General features: G+C 40.8%; 1 protein-coding gene across 1 annotated transcript; it reads left to right on the forward strand.

The window, feature by feature from the left end:
- Positions 1-11219: 11219 nt before the first annotated feature.
- On the forward strand, positions 11220-11580 carry LOC108358758 (uncharacterized). Its single transcript, XM_017610230.1, has 2 exons — positions 11220-11442; positions 11498-11580. Exons 1-2 carry the CDS (start codon positions 11220-11222, stop codon positions 11578-11580), a joined length of 306 nt encoding a protein of 101 aa, XP_017465719.1.
- Positions 11581-12035: the final 455 nt, after the last annotated feature.

Here is a 12035-nt window from a genome sequence, read left to right on the forward strand (position 1 = left end):
TATTTCGCCTTGCGAATAACCGTGCTATAAAATGCCGCACAACTGGAGAATTTCAATAACTTCTTCACGGATATAACACTTTCCTTAGGTTATTTAAAGCGGCAAATGACCACCAAACCATAATCTTAGCAGACGAATGTGCCTATGAAAATTGTAAACGTGAATTGCTGGTGAAAATCTTGGACCAAAAAGTTTCAATAAAATATATAAAAATTTTGGGCGGGACGAAGTTCGCCGGGTCTGCTAGTATTAACATATTTAGCATAAGTCTAGGCGCGTAAGCTTATAATAAGTTTTCAGAATATGTTCAATAAGTTTACATGTAGAAATCGCTGTGTTTATAAAAATTTGTGGTAAATTATATAAAGAGGTATTAACTATGTGATGGAGTAAGTCATTTTCAACTAGCGACCTCCAGTCAAATTGGTGAATACCTGGAGGTCATAGAAGGGAGGGTTGAGAAGCACGGGTGCCAGTTCATCACGGCAACTCATAGATGAGAGAAATGGCGCCCAACGTGGGGCCTTAACGGTTGTTGACAAGGAATTTTAAAAAAATTTAAAAATTAAATTTATTCCTAAACGGTTAATAATATAAAAAGTTTTTGTCGTTTCGCGTAACATCTGGGATAAATATCGTTAGCTCCATGGTGTACTGTTTTTTTTATTAATGCTTTTCCTCAAATTCCTCACTTTATATAAATTGTTTTTTTTTTACTGGTAGTTTGAAATAAGTTTTGGATCCTCGCTGGAGTTTCGACTACGGAGTGTGGTAAAGTCTCAGTATATCGACCGCTTGGCTCTCCTTAACTACTTTTCGGCGGCATCGCTACAGCTTCGGAATTACTAAATTACTGGGTGTAGGCCGAAATCAACATCTACTAAAAGCAATGAATTGTCGCATTTACATTCCTCCGCAATAGCCCAGGTAAATTTTAGCTAGAATTCCTTCTCGGTCGAATAAATAATCATTAACTCTTCACAAAAGTTACTACATAAAAATTCACATTTTATTTGGAAACTCGTATGAATTGCAATGTCAGTAGTTCACAGCGATGAAAATATTTCGGTTCTACCTGAAAATTCAGAGGGCGATAGTAATATATGTACTATATGTCAACAGGACTTGAAACCAGACCAAGAATGTTCGAGAACATTATGCAATCACATTTATCACACGGACTGTATCAAGCATTGGTTGACCACTTCGCAAGAGTGTCCTCAGTGTAGACCAGCTTGTCGCTTGCGAGGTTTACATAAGATTTCTACCAGGAAAGTTGGTAACGCGGCGCGTGCCTGAAATCGTGATCAGCACTCGCAAGCACGGGGAGGAACAATTTCAAAGTACAATACCCGACATTCTAAACGCCGACTTTATGGTGAAACGAATGCCACACATCAGTCAACCGCGAATAATGGCCAAAATCTTAGTTTGCCTTTAATGAAATTTAATGACAACATGTATGGTTCTAGCAACCGAAACAAGCGTTCACAAGCAAACAATATTACAGGACAAGACTCTAATCCGAATTTTGTTGATAGCAGTCAGATCTCACAGATCGTTGAGGCTGCAATTGACCGATTGAGATCAAGCCTAAATATTCAATCCAATCACCCAGGTTTAGCGAATGATCCGGCTATAAATCAAAAGAGACAAAATCAGCAAGCTTTCCATGCTGCTAACTTTCCACCCATGCGGCCCGATAAAATAACCACTATTATCCAAAACTGGCATTTAAAATTTGACGGGTTATCGGAAGGGTTAAATTGCAACGAATTTAACATATATCATGTTCGCTCCTTGACGGCAGAAAGTTTGAATTACGACTTTAATGCGGTGTGCAAAAACTTACACGTTTTGTTTGCTGGTAAGGCCAAAATATGGTATTGGAGTTATCACAAACAAGCACCCGCAATCGACTGGAACTCCTTTTGTACCGCGTGAAGGTATGAATTTAGAGACTATCGTTCAACATGCGACCTACGCGAAGAAATAAGGAACAGAAAACAACTCCCGAACGAAACTTTTACATCCTTTTATGACTCCATAATGTCTATGTTAGATCGACTTCCCGTACCAATGGAGGAAATGCTTACCAGAAATTTACGTCCGGATATCCGGCATGAACTCTTATATGTGCCCGTACTTTCAGTAGCATATCTCCGTAAGTTAGTTCAGATAAGGGAAAACCTGCTAAACGAAGCCACGTGTAGACGCACTTCTCTAACTCGGACTAGCCTACCAACCCATGCAACAAGACGAAATGTCGCAGCGATAGGTTTAGATGAAACCGAAGAAAGCGTACCCATTGCAGAGGAATCCCAGGTATTAACAGTTGCCCTACAAAGCAGTCCTGCAAGGCAAATAAGTCGTTAGAATTGTGACGCAGAAGGCCATGCTTGGGACATGTGCACTAAGGAGCGCGAAATTTTTTGTTACGGATGTGGGGCAAAAAATGGTTATAAGCCTCAATGTGAAATATGTATGTCTAAGGCAAAAAACTCCGCAAAGAAGGCGTTCGATCACAAGATAACGCTGAGCAACCCTCAAAATTAAAAGGCATAAGTCAGAAACCACCGGCTAGTTCAGAATCTATTCCCAGCCTTAACCAAATATTAGAATCAGAAAACAGCCCCAACTATAAAATATTAAAACGAGAAAGTGAATTGCAAGATGTTAGTAAAATCATTTACTCACCAAATCCTTTACATGAACGCGTACGTAATTATATTAGGACCAGAAATATGACTGTCCTGAATCCTTAGAATCTTCGCTAAAAGCAAAGGGATCGACTTTACGATTTAGGCGCTTTTGGAAGACAGTCAAAGAAAGTAAAAAGTTTTTATTATCGGCAATTTTAAATGAGGACGACGCAAGGTATTATGCGAAAGTAAAGCTGTTTGATCGCGAAGTGCCAATACAAGTTTTGTGGGTTCGAATCTAGCTAGAGGAGATTTTTCACGTTTACCTGAGTTTCATAAATTTAAGTAGAGAGTAAGGACTGCGGATGGAAAGCCTCAAATGATAATTGAAAGTCTGAAAGACCAAGATTAGGAAGATTAAGCTCTACATTGTTCCATCCACAAATCAAGACTTAACTTTGGGTATAGATTTCGGGAAACTGTTTGAATTAGCTCCAAATATAAGTTGCGTTCCAGATGCTTCACGATATTCACGAAATTCTCGATTTGCAGGAACAGCTGTTTTCTCCATTAATAAACCTTATGGGAGGTGGTCACCTGGAACGACTTCCTGTAAAAACCTGCAAATCGTGAAACATCTGGAACGCAACTATAATTATTAGTATTTCTACTGACAGTAACTGTCATCGGAGTTTTGAGAACGATGAGCAAGCTAGAAGTCAAAGCGATGAATCTGTTTCGTATTCGCTGACCGAGGGTCAACGTCAGCAGTTAGAAGCGGTAAAATTAGTTTTTCCAGACTTTGAAAAGCAAGGACTCGGTAGGACACGTGTTTTAAGACTCGTAATTGAGGTAGGTGAAGCAAAGCCAGTAAAGCAACGCTTTTATCCAGTCTCTCCAGCAGTAGAAAAAATCATGTATGAAGAAGGTTATAGAATGCTCAAGTTAGGAGTCATTGAAAAATCTCATAGTCCTTGTAGTTCACCTAAGCGCTGTAATAGCCGCCTGTAGGTCAATGGTAATCAGCCCTATCCTCGACCGTTTATCGCATCCGCTTTGCGACAAAAATGTGTCGCATGCGATCAAATTTATAAAAAGCTCGTACCGTGACGTCACTATTGCCACTTTGCTCTACCCTGAAGTCAACTGTGAGCTTAATTTAAGGGCGCACTAATGTCACACGCATTGCACATAGAAGCGCAACTAACTTTAACGCAAAACTTCCAAAACCTGAGCTTTGCTTTTTTGGGAAAATTCGGGTATATAAGGGCCCACGCAGCTACAGTTAGCCTCTTGCGGTTTTGGACATAATCTCACAAATAGATTTGTGAGCAAGTATTTTTTCCCATTCTGTTCTAAGCTAGAATTGCTGCAACAAGGCTGTTAGTTATTATTCAATAGCATTTCATAGAAAGTATGTATTTCTATTAACCTTTCGAAAGATGTTTTTTTAAGAAAATGGTTACTAACAGGGAGTCGGCTAGGTCCAAGCCCCATACCTATCACCACGGTACATGGTCGGCCAAAGTACAGCCGCCTCTAACATTACGCACCGATTTGGTGTTGGTGTGGAAAGGGATTGTAAAGTACTTTTTTGGATTCGCTGCCTGCATCTGGCGTCGGTTTGGAGTGGATCTCCAGTTGACAAAGATCACGCTACTCGATTACTTGCCTGCCTAGGTATACATACATATAAGTATGTGCATACGTATGGGCCCACGGAGAGTGCCGAATTCGATAGAATAGCAGCTTAATTTTTCCAAAAAAAAAAAAAAAACCCAACTACCTAAAGTCTGCAGAAAGAAAAGAAAAAATGAAGTGTTGTTGTTGTTTCTGTTGCAACGATTACCAAAAAAAAAAAGTTTCAGTAAAAAAAAAGAAAAATAAATTGATATAAAAAAAATAGACGAAAAAGTCCTATTGTATAAAAAGTAATACGCAAAACAATACGTAGTAGTGATTTATTTAAAAAAAAAAAACAAGAATTTAAAGGCGAAAAAGAAAAATTTGGAATCTTTGAAAAACCATAAAAAACACCTTCCTGAATTAGAATCCAACCATACCAACGCTGGAAGGCCTTTCATCGGTGGAGCTGGACTGCCATATGTAAGTCATCTTTTATGTTGTTTTATTTCTTGTTTCTCTTTTTCGCCATAAGCACAGCCAGATCTACGTAATAAGTATGCAGAAGCATATGTTCTCCCTGGGTATATACCTCGGCGCTAGCCTATGCAGTAGATTTGTAAGCGCATTCCTTATACATATATGTACATACTTATGTCTACCTGGTGCCCGCTTACGCATTAAAACCTACAGTTAAAGGCTCGACATAAAAACATAACAAAACTTAGGACCCACAAAACCAGTTTTGGAGTTGAGAAAACCAAAAGAAAAAAAAAACTAAAACCTAACATTTAACAACAACAACCTTACTTTTTATATGCATTTGATCTTCTTTGGCGATCAGCTGAGCAGATGTAAAACTTTCGCTCCTGATTATATATGTATACACCATTTCAGCGAACACTAGCGATAGTGACTTATGTCTTTTTTTTTGTGACTGATCCCTAACTAGAGATAGGTGTTTAAGTTGAAAAGTAAAGGGAATGCTAAAAACAGCAACCTGGTAGGAAAAAGTTAAGGAAAGAAATAGAAAATAGAATAATAAATTTCTAATACATTGGATAAAGAATTTTCGAGAGTACGGCAGTAGTATTAAGCCTATTGTAATTATTAATTATTATTTTTTCTATAAAAGCTTGTGTGGCTATGGGGTTTTTTATTACTATAAATTTTAATAAAACATGAATTTGTAACGTGATAAAATGACGTGCTAATTTTTTTTGTATGTTCCTGGGCGACATGATAACGTAGGGTAGGTGCAATTGTTATAAGGGATCTTCATCCAACATCCATATCGAAGATCATGGAAGGGAAGGGTACAGAATGCGAGAGTCGACTAACAACCTAGACCTCGCATGACTCTAAGCACTTCCGCGTGATGGAGGATTCAACGCTTTTTTTTTTTTAATTTTACGTTCGTCTCCTAAACTTTTGTTTTTTGTTTTTATTGAGTTCGTGGAGTTTGGCTCCGCATTAGTTTCAGATAGGAATCCTTTAAAATTAAGTTTATGTGTTTCCGGTTGAAGCATGGAAAAAAACCCACCCCATGTCGCCAGAGCTAAGGCACGAGAGGATTCCGCCCGCCGTGGTCCTTCAACTGAGTACCGGTGAGGATGAGAGGTCGAGACCTGACTAACCTCTCTAAAGCATATCCGTGTTTTTAGTACCACCCACACCCCACCGTAATTCTTTACATAAATTAATGGCGCCCAACGTAGGGCGGTTTTCGGTTGATATTCAACAGTCGATATTTGTGCTCTTTTTATCGCCTTGAGTTGTGCATATGGCTACTAGCTCATTAGCGTATTATAGGATAGAAAAAAGTTTTCATAGTGTTGATCGTTAGCTGTCCAATACATTTTTTTTTGTTTTTGAGATTTTTAATAATTTTTCCTTTGCTTTAGTCTAACTTCCGCTTGTGGTAAGGCGGGAGGATATAGTTATGTTTGATAAGCCTACGACGCTGGTGATTCAGCATGGATACCATGCCGAGGAACTTGTCGGACTACCCTACCACTCCATGGAACCAAGGATAAAATATAGCATTTTAACATCCGCTATAAGCAATATTTAAACTCAAATCATTCTTGCTCCTTTGTTTTTTTGTGCTTGGGGAAAGATCATGACTCGGATTAAGACCAGGCTTAGAAATACTGTTCAAAACAATTACAGAATATTGCGTATTTGGCTGAGATCGGATACCAGTACTGATTGCCACTAGAATATATTTTTCTTTGCTTAGCTAGTCGAGTTTGGGAAATACCCCATATGTCATAAATATGGATCGGATTGCTATGGATATTGATTGTTGCGATGGCTAGCTCAAGCGGTTGTCTGGAACTTGGGAGTATGCTGCGACTGCGTACCCTTGCCGAGCCGCAAAAGTTATAAATCGTCAGCAGCCGATTGACTTAGTACCTTCCTTGTGTTTAGTTTCAATAGCCCATCTTATAAATACCTACTTCCCTTATGCAGATTGTGTCTTATTGGATCGATACCCTACTTTCGTTGTTGTCGTCAATGTATGTCGAAACCAGAAAGAGATTATAAGCAAATAGCATGCCTATAGAACATAGTCCCCAACAGATGCAGGCGTTAAATATTACCGCTGAAAATCAGTGCGCTATATGCAGACAGGAAATAAACAACACACATCCATGCTTTTTATTAAATTGTAGACATGTTTTTCATAAACTTTGTTTAGAAGGTTGGTTGGAAGACCACAACCTATGTTATATTTGTAATCAAGTAATCAATCATCAAGAACTTAAAGTTGTTGTTGGAAACTGCTCCCCTCGGGCAAAGCAAAATGCACCCTCGGTCGGTCCAGGTGGTCCAAGAATAATGACTCGAAATTTGACGAAGGCGTTAAACCAAGCCGAAGCGTCACAGTCTGCCGATGTACAATAGCAACGCAATTCGGATGCCAGCGCTATGCAGTCGTCCGCACTGGATGCTAGCCATAGCACTAACCAAGCCGAAGCCCCACCTGACAGACAGACCGGTGGTAGAAGAAGAGGTAGATCAAATCGTACCGGAAATACCCGTCGAGATAACCAAGTAGATTATACCCGTATACAAGATATGATAGAACAAACAGTGACCCGAATTATGTCCTCTTTGAATATGAGCTCCGGCCCCAATCCCCGTCCTAGCCCTAGTCCTAGCAATGCACAAGGCGTATTAGCCGCAATACACGAAACTCCGTCGCCGATGGTATCCTCCATCTATACTCAGAAGACTGCCAACACCATGCAAAAGTGGAATCTCCAATTTGACGGGTCTGATGATGGCTTAGGAGTCGAAGAATTTATTTATAGGGTCAAATCTCTCACAGACGAAACACTAGATAGCGACTTTACTGGCATGTGCAAGCACATCCATGTATTGTTTGTAGGGAAAGCACGAGAGTGGTATTGGCGATATCACAAGCAAGTGGATCGCATCGTTTGGTCGGACATTTGTCTTCGCTTAGACAGCACTACAAAGACTACCGCTCAGACTTTATGAGTAGAAAGATGATCAGATCACGTAAACAAAAGCCCGGTGGATTCTTTTCAACCTTTTATGATACTGTTGCTTCTTTGGTGGATAAATATTCCGTCAAAGTTGACGAAGAAGAACTTCTCGAAATCCTGAAAAATAATTTATTGCCGGAAACCCGTCAAAAGCTTTTATATCAGCCTGTACATAGAGTTGGTCATTTACGTCGTTTGGTGAAAATGGGTGAAAACTTGACCCAAGAACTCAGTTGCCGCGCGGAGAGCTTCAATAAATCGAAGCCAGTTGCTAACCGTCGCCAAGTATATGCCCTTGACGAAGTTTGCTCCGACCTTGCGGAAGATAGACAAGCTGAAGTAGAGCTAGCCGCCCTTCACAGCCCGCAAGCGAAGCTTAAATGCTGGAACTGCGATGAGGTCGGTCATCTCTGGGAGAATTGTTTAGCTGATCGTCGTATTTTTTGCTATGGATGTGGCGCTCTTAATATTTATAAGCCACAATGCCAAACTAGCATTCGGAAACAATCGGAAAACCGTCGTTCGGGTGCAACCGCCTCCAGCCGGATGCCCCCGAAAGCCTAATCCAAGCCGCCTATAATGTAACCCAGAACACACCGCCACCGGACTCTGAGTCAAAACAGGTGGTCGTCCATCAGTCTCTCCCACTTCGCTTTCGTCCTTATGATGAACGGCTACATAACTATAAAGAAGTAAGGAACCGAATATTTAGCGAAATCAATCCCAGATTGAGTAAACGTAGTCTAAGACTTCGATTATTTTATGAAAATGTCAAAAAAACAAAAAAACTGCTCGTTTCAACGATCTTTAGTAACCCAAGCGATATGCGTAGCTATGCCGAAGTGTCCTTTCTGAAGTTCACCGAACAGGGTCTGTTAGACACAGGAGCAAATATTAGCTGCATTGGCTCGTCGCTCGCATCCGAAGACTTCACGGATTTTACCGAATTTAAGGCTCTAAAGGCACAATGCTAAAACCGCAGATGGGGAAAATCAACATATTGTAGGTGTCCTTGAGGTCATAATGACGTATAAGTCACAGAAAAAGCCCATGAAATTATACATTATCCCCTCTATCAAGCAGAAACTTATTTTAGGTCACGGCTTTTGGAGAACTTTTGGTCTTGCGCCAAATATCATTTATTCGCTAGAGCAAAATTCCGATCAGACAAAATCCTCCGAGGTTAATACATACCCGCTGAGCCAACCCCAGATTCAACAACTAGAAGTAGTGAAGCAGATGTTTCCCAGTGCCACTGTAGGTCTAGGTCGTACTAAATTGATACAACACCACATCGATGTAGGGCATACTAAACCTATCAAACAGCGATTTTACCCCGTGAGTCCGGCTGTGGAAAAACTCCTTTACCAGGAAATTGATCGCATGCTGGAGCTTGATGTGATTGAGCCATCGGAAAGCGCTTGGAGCTCCCCCATGCGGCTTGTTCTTAAACCCAACAAAGTTCGCCTTTGTCTGGATGCTCGTAAACTTAACGATGCTACAAAAATGGATGCTTACCCCTTACCCAGCATAGACGGTATTTTCTCAAGGTTGCCAAAAGCAAACATAATTTCGAAACTTGACTTAAAAGATGCATACTGGCAAATTGAACTAAGTTCCGAATCGAAGCCGTTAACCGCTTTTACGATCCCCGGCCGTCCACTTTATCAGTTTAAGGTTATGCCGTTTGGCCTTTGCAACGCGCCGTCCACCATGTGTCGCCTCATGGATAATATCATACCGCCTGATCTCCGACACTGTGTATTTGGGTATTTGGACGATCTCTGCAATGTGTCTGAAGATTTCTCTTCCCATCTCGCGGCCTTAGTTCGACTTGCTGAACAATTCCGGAGGGCCAACCTAACTCGCAATCTTACAAAAAGCCAGTTTTGTGTAACAAGTATTAATTACTTAGGCTATGTTATCGGTAGTGGAGGTATTTGTGCAGACCCTAATAAAGTGTCATGCATTTTGAATTGGCCACCGCCTAAAAATCTGAAACAGGTACGAGGATTCCTCGGAGTCTGTGGATGGTATCGCCGCTTTATTAACAACTTCGGCGACCTCACTTATCCCATTACAGAAGTGCTTTCTACAAAAAGGAAATTTACATGGACACTGGAAGCTCAACAGGCTATGGACCAGCTAAAAAAGATTTTACCTTCTGCTCCAGTGTTAACCAATCCAGATTTCAAGAAAAAGTTTTATTTGCATTGTGACGCTGGCGATTTGGCATCGGCGCCGTTCTAGTGCAATTATCTGAGGAGAACGAAGAAAAACCGATTGCGTTCATGTCGAAAAAATTGAGTCGTGCCCAACGCAACTATAGTGTCACGGAACGGGAGTGCTTGGCCGTAATACTAGCGATAGAAAAATTTCGATGCTACTTGGAGCTTCAAGAATTCGAGGTAGTGACCGATCATTCCAGTTTAATATGGCTAATGCGGCAGCAGAACGTTTCTGGCAGACTTGCTTGGTGGATTTTTCGATTACAGCAGTTCAAATTTTCAATATCGCATCGCAAAGGTAAAGAACACATTGTTCCTGACGCCTTGTCTCGTCTTGAAGAAAACGAAATTTCAGAGTTGGAGATGGGACCTGTTATTGATCTTAAATCGGATGCATTTGCTGACGATTCGTATGGCGCACTTAAAGAAAAGTTTAGACGAAAACAAGGGAAGTTCCCCGATGTTAAACTGCTTGACCAATTCTTGTATATTCGTACAGAACACGCAGTTGGAGACAATATACAAGAAAAAAACGCTTGGAAATTGTGGGTTCCCGAAAGGCTTAGGAGCGATGTCCTTAAACAAGCTCATGACAGTCGTACGTCTTCGCATGCAGGAATGCAAAATACCATTGAGAAGTTGCGTCGACATCTGTTTTGGCCTGGCTCAGCCAAAGCTGTGCGTGAATACATACGCAAGTGTGAAATCTGTAAAGAGAACAAAGCCCCAAACAGCACACTTCGTCCTCTAATGGGTGCTCACAAACCCACATGCCGACCCTTTCAAAGACTATACATTGACCTACTGGGACCTTATCCGCGCAGAAAAAATGGTCATATAGGGTTGCTGATAGTTCTTGACCATTTTAGCAAGTACCATTGGATACAGCCCTTGAAAAAGTTCAACTCCTATGCGATTCAAGAATTTCTCTTGAAAAATATATTTCACAGCTTTGGGGTACCAGAAACTGTTATCAGCGACAACGGTACGCAATTTAAAGCCAACGATTTCAACGCGTTCCTTGCCGAGCTAGGTATAAGTCACGCTTATACGGCGTTATACTCCCCGCAAAGCAATGCCGCCGAACGAGTGAATCGATCACTGTTAGCCGCCATGCGATCATACCTTACAGTATTTCGTGTTCGTTAAGATCTTCCCTACATCAGTCCCTAGGTTGTTCCCCATATCGTGCTTTATTCGGCCTAGACATGATTACGCATGGCTCTGATTACAAACTGCTTAAAGATCTATCCTTACTCGATGATCCTATTGTACCAATTTCGCGATCGGATAATCTGGCATTGCTGAGAAAAGACATACAAGCAAGTATACGCAGGGCACACGATCGCAATGAAAAACAATATAACTTGCGTTCGAAGCCAGTCTCCTTTAAAGAAGGTCAAGAAGTTTACTGCCGCAATTTCGCTCTTAGCAAGTTTACCCAAAACTTTAATGCTAAACTAGGACCTCTGTTTGTAAAATGTAGAATCCGTAAAAAGCTACTACCAACTGGAAGATTTGCAAGGAAAAGAAATAGGCACATATCATGCAAAGGATATTCGCAGCTAGTTCCACCTAATACTCCGTCTAATGGTGTCGTATTATTGGGTTTTGTAACAGCCGCCTGTAGGTCAATGGTAATCAGCCCTATCCTCGACCGTTTATCGCATCCGCTTTGCGACAAAAATGTGTCGCATGCGATCAAATTTATAAAAAGCTCGTACCGTAACGTCACTATTGCCACTTTGCTCTACCCTGAAGTCAACTGTGAGCTTAATTTAAGGGCGCACTAATGTCACACGCATTGCACATAGAAGCGCAACTAACTTTAACGCAAAACTTCCAAAACCTGAGCTTTGCTTTTTTGGGAAAATTCGGGTATATAAGGGCCCACGCAGCTACAGTTAGCCTCTTGCGGTTTTGGACATAATCTCACAAATAGATTTGTGAGCAAGTATTTTTTCCATTCTGTTCTAAGCTAGAATTGCTGCAACAAGGCTGTTAGTTATTATTCAATAGCATTT

This window comes from Rhagoletis zephyria, unplaced genomic scaffold (genome assembly GCF_001687245.7).
Source record: "Rhagoletis zephyria isolate East Lansing unplaced genomic scaffold, Rhagoletis_zephyria_1.1 Rzeph_scaffold_00294, whole genome shotgun sequence".
NCBI classification, from domain to species: domain Eukaryota; kingdom Metazoa; phylum Arthropoda; class Insecta; order Diptera; family Tephritidae; genus Rhagoletis; species Rhagoletis zephyria.